We start from the raw sequence: 24,440 nt of genomic DNA, 5'->3' as shown, positions 1-24,440 counted from the left end.
CGAGGGAGGTGAATAAGCATGCATACAGGCATGGTTCTACATCTTGTTCTACAGGATATTATACTGTCTGAACCTGTCCATGAAGAGAGGCCTATGAGGAATCTTAGCCTGAGATAATTGGAGATAGATCGACTTAAACATTGAAGTGCATGTGCCAATATCTAGCCCTCCTCGGACTTCCTCTCATTCTACGGATCCAGTCATCCCAGATCCACCAAAATCCTTTTCATTTAACCGTAACGAACTCTAAATTTTTGAGATAATGTAGAAGTCATTTAATAAGTTCAAAGAATATAAATTAAACCAATAACATTTACAAAAAAAAACCTTTAACTTTTTCCCTAATGGTTATACACTAAATACGAGAAATTTCAGAAATTATAATCTCTCTATTTCATAATCAATTTTACTCTCACATATTCACTCTAAATTCGACACTGTAAATAATATCTCCTCAATGTATCTATGTATCGTAGCAGTATGAATCGTATTTTACCGAGTGGAAGACCGGTAAGGTCGACTTCCGTTTCCGTGGCCACCATGTTTGGAATGAAGAGGAGACCTATATTGGGGAGTACTATAACTAGAACTTTTCTCTTCTTGTTGAATTTTTACCTTCTTTTTTTCCTTGACTTTGTTATCTTTGGGCATTTTCCTTATTCTTTGCAAAGTTTCCAAAACTTCCTCCATAGAAGGCCTATTTTTGGGGTCGGAGTCTAAGCACTTTAGGATAACTTCAGCTGCTTGAATTGCACCATCAAGAGAGTAATCTTCTTCAAATCTTGGATCCATTATCTTTTTCAGTTTTCTTTTTTCTGAAAGAGATGGCGTAGCCCATTCTACCAAAATGTGCTCACCGCTTGGCATGTTCGTGTCCAATGCTCGTCGACCGGTTAACATTTCCAACAACACAACACCAAACCCATATACATCACTCTTCACATACAAATGACCTGTAAAATAAGGGATGCCATGTCAATATCTCACATGTAAACATGATTTACAGAAATAATCCACACAATATATATATATCACTAAAACGATTATGGTACAGTAATTCATTTTGACACCTTAGTAGCGATATATGTAGCAATTTTTAAAAAGTAGCAATATAATATATAAGATATTAATTCAGTATATATTTGGTGATAAAGGGAGTTAGCATAACATTTCAAGCTGAAGAGTTAGAATGTCTTTATCTCATAGGAGAAATTAAGTTCTCGTTAGGTTTATAAGTAGGGAAAGATGAGAAATGCTTCAATGTCTCTGAATATTTTAGAAGATTTATGTTTTCATCATCGGTTATGAATCTAGGAGAATATTATATAAATGATATTCTTTTATTTATATTAACTAAATATTAAATTAATAATAATAATTTAATATTTTATTTAAATATAAATAATATACGTCGATTTGTTTAAATAAAAATTAATATTTGAAGAATGTATAACCAATTTTTTAAATAATTTCTGGGATTCCTATAGGGGACAAGGAAGATTTTCCACCCTTGCCCCCAGTTTCGGGGAGAAAAAAATCTCTATCTCAATCTCGTGAAAAATATTTTTGAGAATTCTCTATCCTCATCATAACAAATTCTTGACAAGAACGAGGAATTACTGTTTAGTTGACAATTATAGTCCATTAATCCTCATCCAATGTAAAAACACAGATTATTCATGGATTAATAGAAAACTCGTTCATGCTTCCTTAGCTTTATCAGCAAAGACTTTACGGTAAGACAACACTCCGATAAAACAACACTATATGAATCTAAAAGTTTTATCACATGATGCAGTAAACATGGATTTAACTAAATTTATATACACTTGGTTGATATCTCATATATATATATATATACTGTAAATAATAAAAATATTTTTGTTAAAAAAACTTATTAAACTATTTTTAAGTGAACATAATAATAATAATAATAATAATAATAATAATACCTGTTGCAACATATTCAGGAGCTGCATAGCCATATGTACCCATGACCCTTGTTGTAACATGTGAGTCTCCATTTAGTGGGCCTAATTTTGCTAGCCCAAAGTCTGAAAGTTTTGCATTATAATTCTGCAAAATAATTCTCAAATTATTAATTTTGGAACACATTAAATCCAAATAAATATTATTTTTTAACTGATTTAATAAAAAAAATCCAAAATTTGAATCTAAAATTTCATGTAAAATTAGGTACTAGTCGGGCGGATCAGAACGCAGGGATTAATCGAGAATTAATCAGATTTGTATTTTTGGATTTAAAAAAACTTAATAAATAAACTATTATATAAATATAGTTCAAATATGAAATATACTACGTAAAAGTAATAATATAAAATATTTAAGATAGAAAAATAAATATATTTTTCTATTTTTATATTAATGTTTTTAAAAAGTACAAAAATGTGTTAACAAAATAATATTAATAATGAAATGTGCCAAAAAATAACTTTAATATCTTTAAAAATAATATTTTATAGTTTTAGGTCCTTTTAGTTTCTGGTTATTTAATATTTTATTAAAATTAAAAAAATACATAAAATTTATGGATCACTTTTTTAAAAAAAGAATCGCCTAGATTCGACTGGGACCGCCTCTAGGCGGCTAAAAAATGACAAACCGATTTATACGACCGATTGAAGAAATCAGGACGGTGTTAATCCGCCTCAAACTAATTAACAGAATAAAATTAGAAAAAGTTAGAAAAAAATTACCCCGTCTAACAAAATATTAGATGTCTTAAAGTCTCTATAGATGACACTCTTTTCTGATGTGTGTAAAAAGGCAAGTCCATAAGCTGCTCCGATAGCTATATGAATTCTAATATCCCAAGGTAATGCCTCTGCACCTCCTGCAACACGAAAAAAGAATTGTCCATATCTGATACGATTTATAGAGATATTTAGTTGACATGGTTATCATTTTTATTGCATTATATCATATAGATTCGTATAAAGTATACAGACATGATTAAGATATGAAAATCCATTTTGACACTCCTAACATTAATTATACATCATGTTGTGTTTAATCAATTAGTCAATTAAAGGTTAGATTAGTAAGGTTAGTGGCGGGAGGAAGGGTGCACAAGGTTCGTTGCAGAATCATCTGAATCTATCTTGTAAGAGGTTCTTTCACGATTCTTCATCTAGGAAAAGAGTTTATTTGTAGCAACAAAACATTCTCTCATAGCTAGAATTATCTACAGAGAAGGGATTCCACATTCTTATCAGGGATACCACCTCGACAGGGAATCCTTGTAAAAATTCCCATGAGGCAAAGGGCGACAGGCCCAATGAACCTCATAATGAGCGAGAAGGACCTCAGTTTGGCGAGAAATGTACCATAAAAAGTCAGAGACTTCCAAAACCTTTGTTAAGATGCAAGAAATCTAGAGACACCATATTTACAGGCTTTAGAGACAGCCTGGGGCGTCTCTAGAAGCTTCTAGGCACTTCTAGGGTGTTTTGATAAGCACTGGGTTCATAGCATGCGGACCTGAGGTTCTTTTTCGAGATTTCTCGCAGCTCCTAGAATGTTAGTTTTATCGTGAAGTTGAAATGGGGACGTGGATGGAGAATGCTCACCTAAATAACCTCAAACCTAAAAAGTTGAATAATAAACTTGCTTAAAATATCACTTAACTCTTGAAAATTTTCATTTTGAGGTCGTTATTGCCCAAATTTGGCAATGTCAACAAAAAAATGAAAATTTTGCAAACCACAGGATTGCGTTTGTAACGAAAAATATCACAGGTATCCATCTATAAATCCGTGAAACCATATAACATCTATTTATAATTAACCAAAAAAAAATAAAAGTTTATTTATTACTTACTTCTAAAGAGGTGATTTTCCAAACTGCCCTTTTGCATATGTTCATAAACAAGAAGAAATTGTTTTTCTTCCCAACAATAACCCAATAGCTTCACAAGATTTGGGTGTTGAAACTTTCCTAGAAATTTCACTTCAGACTGCAACCACAAAATTCCAAATTAGCCATCATATGTTCATATTCAACCACCATTTTTTTTAAATATTTATATAATATAAGTTAATTAACTTGGTCAACCTTGCACACTAAAAAATCTATATTTAATATTTGCTTTTATAGAAAATACAAAGTATTATTGAATGGGTAAATTACACCCATAGCCAGTGAACTTACCCATTTTAATATTACGGCCACTGAACTTCAATTCTTAACGGTATAAACACTGGACTTTACACTTTTTAACACCGATGACCACTCAACGCCTCAAAACGACTGTTGATGGTCTCAAAATAAAAATTCGAAGAGTTAATGATATTGTAATGTTCTTTAATTCTTGAAAATTTTCGTTTTGAGGTCATTTAGGTGTGGTTTGGTTAGGAGAGAGTGAATTTTTAAAGAGAGAGCTCCAAAAAATGTGATTTTGGAAAATAAAAAAATGTAGTTTCATGGTAAATATCGTTCTGAAGAACTTTAATTCTTGAATATTTTCATTTTGCGGTCGTTAACGGCTATTTTAAGGAGTTAGTTAAAATTGAATGGTCACCGGTGTTAAAAAGTGTAAAGTTCAGTGGTAATACTGTTAAGAATTGAAGTTCAATGACCATAATATTAAAATGAGTAAAGTTCAGTTTACCCATTATAGAATATAGGGCAATTTTTTTTTTTTTTACTGAAGTTCATTGCTTTATTAATAAAATGAGGATCTTTTAGTTTGATATTTTAAAAATGACCGTTAGAGCATTTTTAAGAGACTCTTAGCTCATTCTTTAAAAATAATATAAACAATTGACTTTTAATTATTTAAGAGCATCTAAATACACTCCAATAATATTCATCACACACATTCCTTTTTTTTTATTATAAAAATTATCATAAATTGTTATATTTACCAGTAGTAAGAGAAGAGTTAAATTATTAAAAAAATGAAATAAGGAGTAAATTAGGAGTGAAGAGAAGCTCATCAATAATAGAGAGGTAAAAAAAAGAAGACTCTTAGTGATTTAAGGAGTGACTAAAAGTTTATTAGAATTGATTTTTAACTCAAACTCCTCAAAATTTAACTTAAGAGCTCAAAACGGCTTCAAAATGAAAAAATTTAAGAATTAAAATTATTTAGTATCACATCTACTATGGAAATGTATTTTTTATTTTCCAAAATCATAATTTTTAGAACTTTTTTTCTCTAAACATTTACTTGATCTATTTTCACAAAAAAAAATATTCTTAAAAATTTTCATTTTGAGACTGTTAACAGTCATTTTTATAATGTCAAATTAAAAATTCTCATTTTTAGTAAAACAAGAACCTCAGTCATCTCTTTGTAAAAAAAAACATAAGTGTGCGTTTGACGATTTATGTAGGGATAAGATGCAAAAATACCCCTAAAATTTACAGGCATTAGCAATTTTACTCTCAACGTCTAAAACGATGCAGTTTTACCCCTAAATGTTGGCAGCCAAAAGCAATTTTATCACTAACGTTGGTAAATTGAGTAAATTTCAGACATTATTATAAAATACTAATATTTTGTTGTTTATTCTAATTCTAAAAAAAGATTTTCATATTTTATTTTTGTTATTTATAATAGAATTGAAGATTAATATTTTTAAATTCGGTGAAATATTTGAATTTTTTGTCCAACTCGTACAAAATATAATATATTTTTTTAATTTTTCTTTAATTTTTCACGTTTAATCATATGTTTGTGATCTGCTACTAATGAGTGATAAAATGACGCATATGTGAAGTGTAGATGACAAGATTCATAACCGAGAAGACAATTAGATGAATAATTTCTCCAATTGCCATAACTTGTCAATGTTAGGGGTAAAATTGATGTTGACTGTCAACATTAAGGATAAAATTACACCATTTTAGACGTTAGATGTAAAATTGCTCCTAGGTGTAAACGTTAGGAGTATTTTTACACATTATCATAGAGTTTGCCTTTTTTTTTTTTTGGAATTTATCCTACAATATATTTTCTTTATTTTATATAATACCTAATTTTTATTATTATTAAAATTTCATATTTTAATTTGAAAAAACAATGTATCAAATTAATAGATTAAAGACTTTTTTCTTATTAAAAAAAATTTAAAGACTTAATATAAGACATCAGCATCAAAATAGCCATCAAATATGTAGTCACATATTACAGCTAATCTGGAAAAAGTCAAAGCCAATAAAATAAAATAAAATTCAATTTGAATATTTTGTGTTTTTTTAATTAAAATAATAATAATAATGTATAGAGAAGATATTTAATTAATTAATCTTAGCGTTTCTATGACGCTGTTTATCTTTAATTTGATTATGATATAGTTGACTACATTACAACTATTTTTCATTAATTTAAGTTAAAAATATAATATTTTCATAATTTTTTTTACGACAACGAGATGATTGAGAAATCGCAAAATTAAAATAACCATTGATGATTTTAAAATTTAATTATATTTTAAACCATTTTAATTGTTTAACATTTAAATATTGTTCGGTAATGAGAGAGAAAATAATGTTTAGAGAGAAAAAACTTCTAAAATGATGGTTTTTAAAAATAAAAAATTTAGTTCCATAATAAATGTTATACTAAACAATTTTAATTTTTGAATTTTTTTATTTCGAGGTTGTTAACAGTTCTTTTTATAGTATCAAACTAAAATATCATCGTTTTTAGTAAAATGAAAAGCTCAGTCCTCGTTTGAAAAAAAAAATTCACATATACTTATTTAACAAAACGTGAAAGTAAAAGAGTTTTTTTTTTTTTTAAACTTACCCAAATAAGTAATTTTGATTAACACAATTTGACTTTTAACTTGACTACGCGATTCGTGCACCGAGCCATTAATTTAACAAGGCGTGACACATGAATAAATTTCATGTTAGTCAATTATTTTTTATAAAATAGTATAGATCAAAATATCCTAAATTTTAAATTTTAAAATATGTGACGTGTAATTAAATTATTGATTTGACATCCGAGATCATCCTTACAACTAACATATTCCATGATTGTATTTTAAGGTTTATTCTCTAACCATGATATGAGAGAGAATTTTTTTCAGTTAACTAATATAAATTTATTAATTTGACTTTACATTAATTATATTTCTTAGACCTCATATATCACTAGCTCTCTGAATTTATCCATAAAAGTAGATTGACTCCCTGTACTTTGTTTGTCTCACTAGCTTTCTAAACTTGTTTATTTCGTATCACCAGCTCCATAAACTTGTCCATAAAAGTAGATTAATTCCTTACACTTTTCAAATATATCACCAGCTCCCTGAACTTGCTTATTCCGTAACAACTAAATACAAAAACCATAATACTAACTCTGGATCTTCATCCATTCGATCTCTCAAATGTGCAACACTAGCTCTTATAATAGATAGAAATGTAAGAGAAGAGAAAAAATTACATCTCGAATAGATGAAGATGTATTTTTCAGAATTTAGGTTTAATAAGATCTTGTATTTAGTTGTTACGGAATAAACAAGTTCGGGGAGCTGGTGAGATATTTGCAAAGTGCATGGAGCTAATCTACTTTTATGGACAAGTTTAGGGAACTTATAATACGAAATAAGGAAGTTTAGGGAACTGATGAGATACTAAGAAAGTTCAGGGAACCAATGTACTTTTCTGGACAAGTTCAATGAGCTGATGATGTATTAGGCTTATTTCTTAATTTGTATATAGGACTTGTATAATGGAATAGAGGGAGTAATATATTCACCAAACAATTCGAATCCCTTATTTTAGTCTTAATACATACGCAGCCCCCTGAACTTGTCCTTTTTGTTCATTTTACCCCCCTAAACTTAAAGGACAATCTATTGACCCCCTAAACTTCCAAAAAGCCACCCAATTTACCCCTCCTCTCCGACGTGGCGCTTGGATTATTGCAGCTTTGGAAAAATACAAAGCTGATTTGGAAAAATACAAAGCTGCAATAATCCAAGCGCCACGTCGGAGAGGAGGGGTAAATTGGGTGGCTTTTTGGAAGTTTAGGGAGTCAATAGGTTGTCTCTTAAGTTTAGGGGGTAAAATAAAAAAAAGGATCACATTCAGGGAGCTGCGTATGTATTAAACCTTTATTTTACTAAGGCTTTTATAAATTATGAGCTCCCTCAACTTAACTCAAAATTGACATATCTCGTGAATTTATAAATATCTCGTTAATATCTAAATTTGCTTAAAATAACATGATAAGTTGTTTTTAAGTCCTTGTGCTAGAATATGATTGGATTTTGACCAATTTTTTATTTTTAATTTTCCCTCTTAATTTTTTACTTATTGATTAATCAAACTATATTTAAAATTAATTAAACTAAAAAAAGAAAGAAAAAAAAAGAAAAGAAGAGTTGACCTGCCACTCCTCAAGACCTTGAGAGCTATCTGGGTTTGACTTTTTAACGGCGACCGCCATTCCGAAGCCGACCTTCGCCGGAGCAAAAGTGTTCTCGTCAATCCAACCTTTGAAAACTCTTCCAAAGCCACCTTCTCCTAAGACAGTATCCGGTCTAAAGTTTCTTGTTGCACTCTTCAGATCAGCTAGAGCAAACACTTTCAGATTCGGTGTGACGATCCTCCCCACCGGAACAACCGGTGGCGGTGGAGGAGGAAGAGCCACACTCATATCTTCCGAGCTGTAATTATTGCTGTTGCTGTTGCTGCTATTGTTTCCGGTTGACACCCCGTGTTGTTGTCTCCCTAAATATTATATGGTGTTTATTAGAGTTCGATATCGAAATTTCAATACATAAAGATTTCAAAACCGGAAATTATTTATCAGCTTAAACTTTTAGTTTTTATTCAAGAAACCAAGAATTCAAATGAAGAATACAAATGAAAATTCAAGTGTTCAAGAATCAAGAAATCCAAGAATTCTTCAAAAACCAAGAAATCTAAGAATTGGAGAGTTAAAGAAGCAAGAAACCTAAGAATCAAGAACCAAGAAACCTAGGAATCCAATAAGAACCAAGAAAATCAAGAACTCTAAGAGTTGAAGAATCAAGAAACTATATTGCACGGACACGGAAACTAAATTTTTATCTACGTTTAAAACCTTCAAAATGTAAATGGAAACAGATATGGACATAAAACACGTAAACGTTAATAAAGAAGAGTGTTCATACAACATAGTCAAGAAATAAAAAACAGTTCCAATCTTGAACAAAAAAATCTAAAGAACCGGCAAGTTTAAGAACCAAGAAAATTAAGCATCGAATAAGAACCAAGAAACTATGTTTGATAGGAAGAGGAACATAGTTATTTATCCGCTTAAACTTTTAGTTTTCATCTAAGAAATAAAAAATTCAAGAGTTCAACAGTTGAAGAACCAAGAAATCTAAGAATGGAAAAGTTCAAGAAACAAGAAAACTAAGAATCTAATAAGAACCAAGAAATCAAGAACTCAAGAGTTCAAGAACCAAGAAACTATGTTGCACGGAAAGAGAAACGTACACCGGAAAACGTTTTCTTTTTCTTCTAAAACCTTCAAATAGATACCGACACGGAAAATTGAACCGAACATAGACATAAAACGTGGGAACGTTACTAAAGAAGAGTGTCCGTCCAACATAACCAAGAAACAAAGAACTAGAGAATTCAAAGAATCAAGAACCAAGAATTCAAGAAATCAAGAACTCAAGAACCAAGAAACTAAGAAATAGAGAATTCAAAGAATCAAGAACCAAGAAACGGACACCGATCTCGACCCGACTAATCGGAAAATTAAAAACAAAGAAATCCCAACTTCATGACCGAGATGTTCATACATACCTGGAGTAAAGTGGGTGGTGGTGGTCGGAGGACTTTGGTGATTATTCACCTGAGTTCCGAAACAGTTTCCCATGCCGATCAACTGTTTCTTTCTTTCTTTCTTTCTTGCTTTTCCGATTGAAGGATAAATGAATATTAAATTAATTTTTCTACTCTTGATATAAACATAAATTTCCTCGAAATACCCAAGAACTATGGAAAAAACTTAGTTAATAAAACAAAGTTTAAGTAGTAACTACATACATATATATGATGTGTTTTCTTGGACTTTTCTCTTTGTCTCTTTTTCTTGTGCCTTGTTGTCCTTCCTCTAGTCACACCTACATTATTATCATCTTTTCTACCTTTATAGTGGGCTTTTTCTTGCCCACTTTACAAGTTCAATATATATATAATGTAACATAACAATATTATCAAATTTGTAACCCCGCTTCGAAGTGAATTAGAATTCTAAACTATCACAATCATCAATTAGGTCTTTGAATTAACTAAAAATTATCAATTAAGTCCACATTCTAAACAAAAACCACGAATTGAGACCTCATCGAAAACCATTCGGTTGGATAATTTCAGACTCTCTTTTCCAAACTCATTTTGATCAACACGGAGATTATTACAGTCTATATCAAATAGTCACAGTTTCTAATTTTAAGATATGATGAAGACTCCATTGATAATTTTTGCTTAGTTCAGGACCTAATTGATGATTTTGATAGTTTAGGAACCTAATTGACTTTAAAAATTTAGTTTGAGGACCCAAATGAGTGTAATGTCTATCTAATACTATGTAGTTATTTTTATAATTTTTTCTTTTCGTGTTTTCGTTGAGTTTATTTTAGTTGGTTTTTATATATTTTATCGAATTTTTTATTCTATTTCAACTATATATATTGTTTATTATATTTTCATTTGTAATACCTTCTGATTTGGCATGAGTTGAAATGGTAGATCTTATGTAGGTTACTAGATGATGCAACCATCTCCTTCAAGATATCAAGTCAAAGTAAAGGAAGACCTTACACGGCGTGTGCCCTCAGCCACACGTCCTGTGAAATATGAGGCGAAGGAAGAAGTGTGAGGGAAGTGCCCCACATGGCGTGTCACCAGAGGCACAACTCGTATGGAGAAGTTGTTGAGCCCTTGGAACTTTTAGTCCAATTCACACGGCATGTGAATATAACCATACGCTATGTAAACTTGTGCAAGGGGAGAGGTTTTAGCACGTCGACAAACTTGGTGGCAAGGAGGCTCAAGGCCACACGGCGTGTCACACACCCACACGCCGTGTGGGGTGGCTTTTCCAGCAAGATTGGCAAATTCCTAACACTTTTTTATTTTACTGTTTTGCCACTATTCTTATTTAATGTCTTGCCATTTAAGCTTATTAACCTAAATGTCACTTAGCCAATTATCCCCTCCTTACCCCTATCATTTACTTTATGTTGTTAGCTTAATGTTTAAAACAAATATCAATTTAGGTCTCGATAATGAAACCTGACACGTCATTCATATTCTTCGGTTAAGTTCTGCAAACTATACGTGAAGAAAGAAATCAGAACTTAACTGAGTAATATGAATGACGGGTCACGTTTCATTATCAATGCCTAAATTGGTACTATTTGATAAACGCTAAGTTTAAATTAGTGTTAGTTTGTACGTGGAGCCAGTTCAGAGCTCGAGAGCACCCCCTCCTCTCCCTCCCTATTTATATTGATGTTTTCTAATGTTATTTTAATATTTTGAAATAGTTGAATTAATTTAAAATGTATATTTTATTTTGTTTTTTAAATAATTATATTAACATTATTAATTGCTTTCAATGAGTTTTTTTTTCTCCATAATGCTTTCTAACTTATTTTTTTCGTAAAACAATTTTTTTGGTTAAAAATAATTTTTTTTACTTTTAAAACTTAAATTTTAATTGAATTTTAATTTATGAAAACTATAAAAAAATTAAATTTTAAAATAAAACGATAAAAATGTGTTTAAAAAAAAAAAAATTTTTTGCGCACAATGCGATTACATTAAAGAAGAAAGAAAAATCTCCACCAGATCCGGATGTGATTCAAACCCATGACCTCCCAAGGCATAGGTAAACTCTCTCAACCACTAGGCTGAGAGCTTCACCACATAAAAATGGTTGACTGGCACATGTTTTGTGCGTTTTTTCTTTTTCCGTATTTTGGGATTATGAACGTATCTTTGGAATCCGACTTTGTTACTAAAAGTCAAATAAATTTATGCAGCCCGTAAGGATTGGATTTTGGAAAACTATTTTCCAACTGCAGGGATAAAATTCGTAATTCGTCAGTGTAGATTTTTCTAACATTATATCTATAGATCTGCGTGCTTGAAAAAAAAAGAAAGTATTTAAATACAAATGTCCGAAAGAGCCAAAATGATAAAGCATGGATTACAGGGGTTTTCAACGAGATTCGACTTACGAGAATGATATGATTTTTATGTTTGTTATATTTGTACCTTTTATGATTTTTATTGCTCTTTATATTATTTTTATTGCTTGTTGTAACCTATTTTTTTCCTTTTATAGATCTTTTACTGATTGTAGCCTGTATGAAAAATAGGTTTTATTTTTTTTATTTTCGTGTTGTATTTATACTGTAAAGTAATAGAATGGTACATGGCAATTTTATTAAAATAAATAAGGCTTAATACATCATTTGCCCCTGAACTTGTCCAAAAATCTTGATTGGCCCCCTGAACTTTTAAAGTGTTCCGATAGCCCCTGAACTTGCAAAAAATATTTAGTGAGCCCCCTGAACTTGCGTAAAACGTAATCAATTGATCACTCGGTCGTAAAAAGTAAGTTAAATGCGGAAGATGTATTCCACGTATCTTAGAATGTTATTGCATAATTAAAAAATAGATTAAAAAGAAAGTTATTGCTTGCTCAACTATACAACTTGTCTTCTCTAATATTAGAATCGTATATTCCGATTTTGGTTGTTTTACTTTTTATAAGACTCGTGGAATACATCTTTCGCGTTTAACTTACTTTTTTACGATCGAGTGATCAATTGATTACGTTTTACGTAAGTTCAGGGGGTTAATTGAACATTTTTTGCAAGTTCGAAGGGGTATGGGAACACTTTGAAAGTTCAGGTGGCCAATCAAGCTTTTTGGACAAGTTCAGGGGCAAATGATGTATTAAGCCAATAAATAAATATATAACTCTATTAAAATAATATACTAACTAACTAATAAATAGTAGGAAAGTCAACGTCCTCGAGAATTTTCAGGCGAGTTTGGGCCCACATATTGGAGTCTCACCGTCCAGAATTAATCGAATTATTATTATTTTTTGGCTTAATGCTCTTCCAGCCCCCTTAACTTGTCCAAATTGGTCATTTTACCCCTTCAACTCATCGAATGTCCTATTTACCCCCTTAACTCTATAAAAATGGTATTTCTCACCCCTTTAACTTGTCCAAATTTGTCATTTTACCTCTTCTCAACTCATCGAATATCCTATTTACCCCATTAACTCCATAAAAGTGGTATTTCTCACCACTTATGATCCTATTTACACTCTTAACTCCATAAAAATGATATTTCTTATCCGTTTATAGTAGTCAAAAAAGTTGAAAAGAGAAAGAACGAATAAAAAATACAAATAACAAGCACATTAATATAAACAAGTTAAATACATTATATGTAGGGATAATGTACCAAAATAGGCCTATGATTTTTGGGGAAGTATTTACAAAATAGCATAAATATAGGTTTAACGTTTAAAAACAGTTATCAATTTAAGCTTCGATAACGGATTGTAAGGGGTAAAAAATACCACTTTTATGGAGTTAAGGGGGTAAATAGAACATTCTATGAGTTGGAGGGAGAAATGGATAAGTTGAGGGGGTGAGAAATACCATTTTTATGGAATTAAGGGGGTAAATAGGACATTCGATGAGTTGAATGGGTAAAATGACCAATTTGGACAAGTTAAGGGGGCTGGGGAAGTATTAGGCCTTATTTTTTCGTGAAACATTCCACATAAATTATGCAAAGAGCCATTGAACAAATTCATTTTTGTCAATTGGATCCATTTTAGGCAATTTTAGTACAATCAAACGTGAAAAATGAAATGACCAAAATAATAATAATCTCTCCAAAAAATTAGTAAGTTCACATGACTTTTTCTTTCATCAAATAAATATTTTATTTCTTTAAATAAGTGTGAGTAAATCCTTAAAAAAAACGTGGTTTTGTGGTGAATAAAGTGTGAAATAAAATAGAAAAAAATAAAATAAACGAAAGATTGGATATCGAAGACCGTACTTTGATGTTAAAATTTTAAAAAGATGAGCACTAAACAGTATGTAATTAGATATGTACCGTAGAGAATGTTTATAAGTACCTTAATTGTATAATATGTGTCTATTTATAAGGTGTTAAAGGTAAATTTGATAGTTTGTCAGAATGTACGTCCTAGCTCAGTATACGAACATGTGTCAATCTTTTTGAGTGGTGAGTGTTTGATATAAGAAAGATAGTTTGTGTTTCACTAAAACTGTCGTTCTGTGATTTTTGGCTTGGAATCAGGGACGTGTACTAATGTGATTTCGGAACTCTCATTCCTTTGATCCACGTATCTTGGCACTTGTACATCTTTACTCGGATTGGTTTGGAGGCTCCGTTTGTGGCATATGTTCTTACTTGCTCTGATGAATGACCTGTGTCTAACTTCTTATATTTACATGATGATATCATACTACTATTACGAATGCGCGTAGACCAATGAAATGCCCCCACCATTAAGTGTAAGGCCAGAGCTATATAACCTATTCAAATAAGGTTTTAAAGCCTACACACATCTAGCCCCACATCTCACATTAGGATTACCAAAATTACAGATGCCCTATTGTTATTAACCTCCCCATTAAGTGACTTATGTGTGCTCCTCTACTCATATTTAGGCGCACTATCTATATATCATATATGGACACAATACTCAAAAGGTAATTATATTCATTCCACTGATTGATTTAAGTTTACATACTCTCTAGTATCGTTTTATCATCATTAACTTAGGCATCAAAGTGGGGTTGCCAGTTCTCTATCCCTCTTTGACCACTTTTCTGTCTTATCTCAGGCAATCACTGGACCTAAAAAGCTTAGCTCCGAATCACCCACATCAAATGATGCAGTGAGAATGGACTAAATAAATATGCAATATGACTCAACTGAATAGCTTCGTAATCCATTCGACATCTGGCATTCCTTCTTCTTCTTCACCTCCACCAACCAGGAATTGAGGCCTGGTGGATGTAAGCAACAACCTGATAGAGTCAATATTAATCATTCAAACATTAGACCAGCAGATAAAAACCTGTTTGGGCTCCCTAGACCTTGAACAACATAGGTTTATAGATGGGATTACAAAAAATCTCATCTACAACATACGCTCAGTTCAATAGTCAATGAATGTGCTTATGGCCGAACATGCAACACAAATGGAGGTCGTAAGGAGAGAGTTGAAGGAGGCGAGGGAAGCTAATAAGCTGGAAGATATGCACTACTCCATTATTTGTTGATATGGTACGAAATAGTGGAATGGGCTTAGACATACAAGCCATGCCAACTATTTCATATATCTGGCCAGCCCAAGTAGCTATAAAGGGTCTTTCCGAAATTAGCCATAAGGAGGGAGCTTCGGACTTTAAATATCACGCTCAATTGACTATATTATGGAAAGATAGGTTCCGAAACAATAAGGAGTTGACACGTGTAGGAAGGTACAAACTCTAATGTCTATAAATAGCACGGAAATAAAGAAGACGAGTACAAAATTCTTGTAACTACTATTTCACTAAATTGTTTTCAAGTTACGTATTCTCAATACTAACTTAGGCATCGGAGAGATTCGCCAGTCTCCGGCCCCTTGTCTGGCCATTTTCTTCCTTCTCAAGTGATCAGAAGCTCATTGTTAAGAAATAAAGTATATTCTGATATCACCTATTCTATTGGAATGCATGTCATCTACACTTCCCCAAGGAAGAAAAACCTATCTATGGATTCCCAGTCGGATGAATTCCGATGGCGATATAGAGAAGAAAATCCAGCCCCGCACACGGAATGTATCACCACTCTCGTATACCCCCTAGACATCATCATCATTCTGGTGAATCCATATCCCCCAAACGAAAAAATACTATCCACCAAAGTTCGATCGACTCACATATTCCACATTATAAGGAAAATCGAATCAAAGTTTCGGGACCATTGACGATCGACGACATCCCATACTGAATCAGAGAGCGGATGAAGGTGATGGATCCCTCCTCAAGGAAGAAATATGTAATTTCATCCAAAAAGAGCTCACAAGTTATAAGCGGACTCTAACAAGTGGTTATGACTATCCAACTTGGACAGATATCTCGTATTTGTAACTCGAGTACCTAATGATAATCTCAAGCAATCCCTGCTATACGATATCAGGTCTAGCATGAGGCTTGAAAATATCACCCTTATCTTTTGCTGGGAAATTCCTTGATCCCTTAGTGAACTGATAAATTCGAATGAGCAATACTTAATTGCCTCATAAGGATGTGACCACACACTTTTCAGCTTTACTAATCAAGTGGCTGGTGATATATTCTCTCCCGAAGGAGAGTAGCAATCCCCACATTTCGCTCATGGTTCCTCAACACGATTCAGTTAATACCCAACCAAACTCATACTTGGCACCATCTCAAAGGTCCGTTAGGCGAATGATCTAAATATGATGTGTCTCATTTAGGCCCATAATGACTTAAGGTGTAAGGACTCAAATATAAGCATTACATGATAACCACCTATGACATTGTTACCATGTGGTGTTCTCATAGAGACCGATCCAATGCTTACTGTTTCATAAGCCTTATGCCTTTGACTGGCATCTAATGTACATGATCAGTGGAACACCATCAACAACTAAAGTACATACTAGTCTTTAGTTCATTATCGTTCCAATGACAATAATAAACTTGAGATATTTAGCTTAGTATCTTATTTCCTTACAGTTTCACTTGTCCGGATCCTCAACCCGTCTAATATGAGCAGGTCACTAATCTTGGATACTCTATTAGGTTAATTGTCACAAGTGAACTAATAGAATAGATCATTGCCTTACAATTAAAGGCACTGTCAAGATATAACGTCTTGGTACTAGGACATACACCAATAAAATGTGCCATAAAAATCTTAGCCAAAGTGGAGTAATGAAAATTCTGCCTTCCAACGGATTTGTCCCAGTATCAAAAAAAAAAAAGGATACTTGCCATTTAGTTTTTTTCAAAAGCCTTAATCAACTCCAACCTACATTTTAAAGTGGAATCATGGTTTCTCAAAATGTGGAGAATGTGCCAGAAAATCTCAGCCAAAATGGAGTAATGGAAGACCTTGCTTCCAACGGATTTGTCCAAGCAGCAACTATAAAAAGATTTGACTCTTCACGGACACAAAAACATATTAAAACCCAAAGCTAAAAACTCTTTCTAACCTTATTGCTCTCTTCGATTCTCCCAAAATAATTCACACCGACATCGAACCGAATAACATATAAAATCGAAGTACAACCGAACCGAAATATTTGGTGCGGTTCGGTTTTAAACCGAACAAACCGAATTTATTAAAAAAATAAAAATAATAAATAAAAATCAATATATTTCATCATTAAATTTACCTCAATAATAAAAAAAATTTAAAATACTTTCAAAATATATTCATATAGGCTTATTATCTCACAAAAATAAACAAAATTAAACTTGTAGATTCAAATATATGTGTATACATATATAAAATAATCTAAAATATGTGTAATTCGGTGCGGTTAGGTTTTTTTATATTTTTTGCCAAACCAAACCGAATACCAAAATACAGCAAAAAAAAAAATAAAACCGACACTGAACCGAAGTGTAAAAAAACGAACCGAAAAACCGAATTCAATCAGTTCGGTTTGGTATGCGGTTTAAACCGCACCGATGCACACCGCTACAAGCAACCATCAAGCTTCTTAAGTTCGTGGTCATATTCCAAGCGTTAATTCGGTCAAGCTTCAAGTTCGATTCATTTTCAATCACAATTTCTTTAAGGTAATTTATTTTAGTCGTCATTGCTTGAGCTAGTAAAGTTTTCTGTGGTGGACATAGAAACCTAAAAAAGATATTTTTAGTCCTTGTATCTTTCACCCTATCATTTGTTTTAGAAGTCAACAATCACGAGACACACAAAATCAATTTGGGAATTAGCTTCTCTGATATGCTCGCAAAAACCGACAAATTAGGATTGAAAATAGCATTACCGAAAACATCGCTAACCGTATGTTGTTATTATTTTTATTCCTATTTTGTTAATTTTTTAAATTAATACTCAAGCAACTCACAATAATAACAACAATATTCTAAGAAATATTTTGACAACAAAACTTCAAAAAACTCAACTAGTATTAATATATTAATTATGTGGATTGGATTATACAAAATCTAATATTTAAGTAACTTTAAGATATAATTAAGAAGATTCTTTAAACCTAGCCAAAATTCAAAAATGACGAGGTTAGATTATTAGTTGGACTTTATGACCAAGTTTTTTTTTTTTAAAAGTTGCCATATCTTTTATTATATAGTATATTATTAATGTTCATATCAAAGGTAGAATTTTTAAATAATTAATTAAATTAACTTTGTTATGTGTATGACTTTATGGTAAACCCAAATCTTCCATAATGCATTACTGCCAAATTCCAAGAATGTCATCCATTATCATATCATATATTTCTAAACTCTAATGGAAAACTTTCATTTTAGTCAATTAAGTATTTTTATAACAAATCCTCTTAACTAAAAAATTTAGATAAAGTATAAAAATAATTTGTATTTATAACTTATAAGTTTGCAAATATGAGTTTAAAATTTATTTTATTTGTAATTAAAGTTGTAAAAACGTTAGGCGCTGATTGGACATGTATGATCCTTGAGAATTGATCGAGAATTAATCGGATTTATATTTTTGTATTTTTGTTTTATTAATCAATAAATAGGTATATAGATTTAATTAAAATATTATTATACTATCAGAAAATAATAATGTAAAAATTAATTAATATATAAAAACACGTATATTTGTAACATATATCTTTAAAAATGTATAAACATCAACATTTCAACAACAATATCATTGAAACAACTAAAAAAAATATAATGTTCACAAGTAATATAATTCACTACAGATTGTTCGGATTATGGTATTTGAAGGTAGGTGAGGCTAAATGAAATTAGGTAACTTTATTTATTTTGAGGTGTAATTGAAGAACGTAGTAAGTGAGAGTGAATTTTGGGTAGTTTTTCTTACACCCTAAATTGGAGAGGAATCATGGTACATATTTTTTTCTTCCAAAATTACCCTTTGTTTTTTATTTTATTTATACAAATGAAAGGATATAAGAGTAATTTTATATATAATTACATTATTAAACCATCACTTACCTTACCTGTCATTCAAATACAACAAATTATTTCATACACCTCACTTACTTCACCTTACATTATCTTACTTTAATTACACTTCATCCAAACAAGACCTAGAAGTTATGAAACAATGTCCTTAAAGTCTTAATCCATATCATGAAACAAGAGAATGCAATTAAACAAAAAGATCAAAAAATAATAAACAGAATTCACGAATAATCATGTAACAATGATCAAAATTGAGTTGTATTAAATAAAATAAAATAATAAGGATAATAAACACGTTTGTTCATCGTCGTTTAGGCGGTCTAGGCGGCACCAAGGCGGAATAGGCGGAACCCAGATGACTAAAAATCACGTATATGCCAAAATAAACTAGAGGGACTAAATCGAAAAAAATCGGTGCATATTCTCGATTTTGAACGCTTAAACGGTTTAGACCGCGTTGGTTTTGAATAGTGACAAAGATAAAAAAAAAAATTAACTACTAATCATCTAAATTTGCTTACATTATAAATTTTTAAAACAAACTTTCAACTAGACTTTTCCTTCCATTTTATCCCTTGTACTAATATTGAAGTTTTATACCACATATATGAACAAATACAAATATGAGTTATCAGGTTGCTTTTTATAGCGCAGAAATTCGATGAGTTGATTGCAGCGAAAGAATGGCAAACACGATTTTCATATTCCTAGTCACGAATTAACTATGCTGAAGTTAGTCAGGAGAAAACTCGATGGATCCACGAATTAAGAGCACCATTGAGACAGAAGAGAGAGAGAGGAGCAGGGGAGAGGAAGAAAGGTGGTTACAGAGCTCTCTTTGTCTAAGTTTCTTCATTCATGTTAGGTTATGAGTGTAGCTATCTATTTATAGCCACTAACTGGGTTTTAACCCTAATTACCCATTTAACCTATATCCGGCTCATTTCTCTTCAGGCGGATTATGTTTGATCCATATCAAATATTTCCAACATCTCCCACTCGCACGTAACGGGACATATTCCTTATCTCTTCTCATTATTATTCGTACTTGCAAATAGTTCGTGCGATCGACATACACTCGATAGCTCTAACACTATACACTTGTTGGAAATATATAGTTTCTCGATGGACATGTATCATATCTATAACTATACGCTCATTGGAGATATGTAGCCTTTTGATTGAACATGGATCGTTACAGGTTGTATGTTTTATCTTGTATTCCATCTCACAATCATGTATGTAATACATGGTGGTCCCTTATAACGTAACAAGTTAGTTCCAAGGGGGGGATAGGAACTATTTAAAATTTTAGTACGTTAAGGCTGACTTCTTTTTCTTTTTAAAAGGATTACACAGCGCGCTGAGTATATTAAGACACTAGCTTAGTCAACTGGTGACTAAGTCAGCTTCTTTCGTTAAGTCAGGAGATAGCACTTGAGTCTATTCCTGAACTTAGATACTCAATGTATACAACTCAGCGTGACCTCTTTACTTGGTTAGTTTTGTTTAAGTAAGCAATATATAAATAAAGGAGTTTAAGGTTAGAAAGATATTACTCAGCATATTTATCCAGGTTCGGCCTCCAAGCCTACGTCCTGTCCCCGGAACACGTTCCGAGATTTCGAATTTCTACTGAGCTCTTTAACGGTAGAGCATCAAACCTTTTACAATCTTAGAAACTGAGTATAACAAGAGTACCTTCCTCTATACCTCTACTCAATCCTAATCTCTCGCTGAGTACTATAACCGAGTACTCAGCCTCTCCTTTCTAATCTCTAGAAATGATAAGTGTTTGTCCTAAACAACGATTGCTAAGATACCTTAGATGATTGAATAATCACTCTAGACTTTTACACAAAAGATATGAAATTTAGTGTAAGATTGATTTGCTTTTTCTTGCAGAACTTTGAGTAGAATTTTGGTCAGCGTAATGGCTTGATCAAGTTCTGTATATAATGAAGCAACTAAAGGGCTCTATTTATAGAGACGTCTGAGGCATCGGTCATTCGAATTTCGAAATAACCATTGGAGGGAAACGGCTTCCTGTCGTTGTCACCCTGTCTTGCTCAGAGCTCTCGGCCAATCAGATTTGAGTATCTTCTGTCCTCGGTCAGCTTTTGGTCAACTCGGCAGAATGTCTCTCCATTTATGGTAAGGTCAACTAGACAGCATTCTGTGTCTTCTGAACTTTACCCAAAGTGGAAACACTTTGTCTGGAAGTTGTTCTTGCTCAGCTGTTGTCTTGTACTCTTTGTCGAATCAACTCAGCAGATTCGTCCCGAAGTTGTTCCACGAAGGTCTTCTAGATCCTTCTTCCGCTGAGCTGCGTTTTGTACATAACGACGGCGTTTTGACATACGCGGGCCGAGTTGCCTTAAACTGTTTGACTTGGGCTTTGACTTCCGTATTGGGCTTTGGGCCTTTTAATCTTTGTGTCTTATAAACAATTTAACTCAACATTGAACAAACACATTAGTAGAATAAATCAAAGCATTTAAACTTAGTGTGTTTAGAATATTCTTTTAATTACACTTAAACAATTTTGTCAAATCAAAATTATGTGGAAAGGTGTTTCAACAATACATTGATCTCATTACAATTTTCTATTTTTACAAGTATGCATGACTGTGAAATATAGAAACACTTACATGTGATCAAATGAAAATCTTTTCTTCTTACAATGTTCCTTCCATCATGATCAAATTTACACAAAGATTGGGTTATTTTACGGTTCGGATTATCTCATTGCCTTTAGAATTTCCTTCCAAAATAAGTCAAGTCATATCATAGTTCCAAAACAAGTTAAGGGCCTTGAGGGAAAAAAATCGAGAAACTGTAGTTTCACGATGCGAGTATCACACCAGAAAAACTTGAGATCCTTTAAATATAATATTTTTCCATCCCGTGGTTGAAAAACACACATGGAATGGAACCATGTGTTATTGTGTTCTTTCCTTTTGAAAAAAGGGCATGTAAAGCTCAATAACACCATATGGAAGTTTCAGTTCAGATATGCCAAAACATATAACTTCAGTCCAGACAACACAAAGACTACTTTCGGCTGTAAAGATAGAATATCTCAAATTACTTTTAACTTATGATCTTGATACCATATAACTCTCTTATATGTCTATTAGTTATATCCATCGTGTACTTTAAATGAAACTAATTTCATATTTTATGTAAGGCGGTTTATGTTTATTGAATAAGCTCTCGTTTGCTAAAAAAAATAATCTCATCCTTATTTCTTTTGTTACCATTATGACAAAATAAGGGTAAAAACTCGTGTGAGTGAGCTAATTCTCTGTCTAACATGCATAATAAAATAACAACAAATATCAACAAATGATATTCACACTCGTGTACTTGTAAACATTCAACCTTAACTGAATAATCATGTTCTCAAAAACATGAAATACGAGTATATTTAGATCCAATCTAAATATTGAGATTGAAGATGTTCTGCACTAACATCTTTCATGACAGGTTTGGTAAGTGGATCTGCTACCTTGTCATGCACAGATACATACTTCATATATTGATTTCTTTGCGTGCAATTAAAATTCTAACAAGACTTAATCTCTATGTGCTTATGATTTCTATGGTGATCCTTAGCAAAAACTCATAGCAGATTGACTATCATTATTAGTCACTACAGGAGTATTTGAGATACTAATACTTAAACGGTCCACAACCAATTTGACCAAACTACCTCTTGTATTGCAGACGAGTATGACACATACTAACTCCTATGACAGTTAGGGACTCGCCTGTTTTCTCACTACTCAATTAGTATGGTACTTTAGCCTAATGAGAAAACTCAAGTAGACATGGATTTTCTCATCTCCAAGTCTTCTTTTCAATCTGCATCTGTGTATTATTCTAATCGTACATCCTTTTAGATAACATATCGAGTAAACTGCAGTTGCTTTAAAGTGTCTTAGTACTCTTTTACAATAATCTAATGTGCTTGTGTTGAGTTGGATTCATAACGTATATCAAAAGTGTCTACGGTGTTAGCATAAGAAACATTTCTCATATGTTCAATCCTCTTTGTTATGTTAATGGACACATTTTAATATGAAGGATCGTATACTTGCCTATTGGGCTAACTACAAGTTTCCAATCCTAAATATAAAATCGTTTAAGAATCTTATTGATGTATGTCGCTTAAGATAAGTCTAATAATTTCTTGAAACATTAATTCCTCGAATATATGTTGCTTAACCCATGTGATTCATTTCAAAACTGAACTTAACCAAACTTTGATTTGGTTTACATATACAATGTCATTTCAAGCTATGTGGATCATCAACATATAATGCCAAGATGACAAATTTACCTCCAGAGAACAACGATATCATCTTATTGTGAAATCAAATATATACTGTTATCGAGAATACTGTTTAAGTCTATAAATTGATTTAAGGCTTGTTTGTTTTGCATACTGTTTGTTGTTGCTGTTTGCTGTTGGAAAAAACTGATTTTGCAAAAAAACATGGATTCCATATTTTGTAGAATACTACTTTTCAGTTGTTAAACGCAAACAGGAAGTGTATACCCAAACACTTAAAACTCTCCATTTTAACGTGAAAATACAAATATGAACATAAAAAAGAGCAACCAAATACCTGCTTACTCAATTTGCAAAGTGAGCTGCTAAAAACCGCTTCCAAATTACTTATCACCGTCCCCACTTAGACTTTTTTACCATTCTCATAATTTTGATCAAAAACTGAAAATTCTCTCTCCAAAATCATAAACACGAACAACAATAATTAACATTATGAAAATAATTGATGTGTGACAGTCTAAACCCCGAAAATGGATGATTACGAGTCGGAAACATTAAAATTTATATTTTTTTATCAAAGAACTCATGAAAATAATACATATTTTTCATGACGATTTTGCATTTTTCGCCACAAAAAATTGAACGATTTAGTATTTTTCGTCACTAAAAATTTTACGATTTTGCCCCCAACCATGGTGGGGGCGGATGCGCCATCCATTCCCGCCATGGTCCGGACGGATGCCGCATCCGTTTAGGCCAAATTTTGAAATGTTCTCTCAATTTTTTTTCAGTTTTGAAATTTTTTTATGCAAAGGGCAAAATTATCTAAATGGGAACGGTAATAAGTAATTTGGAGCAATAAATAGCAAAACTCTTTGCAAATCTGCCGTTTGCAGCCTTTGTTC

General features: G+C 32.0%; 1 protein-coding gene across 1 annotated transcript; it reads right to left on the bottom strand.

The window, feature by feature from the left end:
* Positions 1–274: 274 nt before the first annotated feature.
* LOC136235682 (probable serine/threonine-protein kinase PIX13) lies at positions 275–10,079 on the bottom strand. The gene is made up of 6 exons (XM_066025545.1): positions 9,784–10,079; positions 8,369–8,712; positions 3,841–3,976; positions 2,718–2,854; positions 1,953–2,076; positions 275–953 (listed from the first exon to the last, which is right to left on the bottom strand). Exons 1-6 carry the CDS (start codon positions 9,854–9,856, stop codon positions 493–495), a joined length of 1,275 nt encoding a protein of 424 aa, XP_065881617.1. The 5' UTR covers positions 9,857–10,079; the 3' UTR covers positions 275–492.
* Between the last annotated feature and the right edge of the window lie 14,361 nt (positions 10,080–24,440).

Source organism: Euphorbia lathyris, chromosome 7, assembly GCF_963576675.1.
Source record: "Euphorbia lathyris chromosome 7, ddEupLath1.1, whole genome shotgun sequence".
NCBI lineage: Eukaryota > Viridiplantae > Streptophyta > Magnoliopsida > Malpighiales > Euphorbiaceae > Euphorbia > Euphorbia lathyris.
This window is presented reverse-complemented; position numbering and strand designations above follow the sequence as displayed.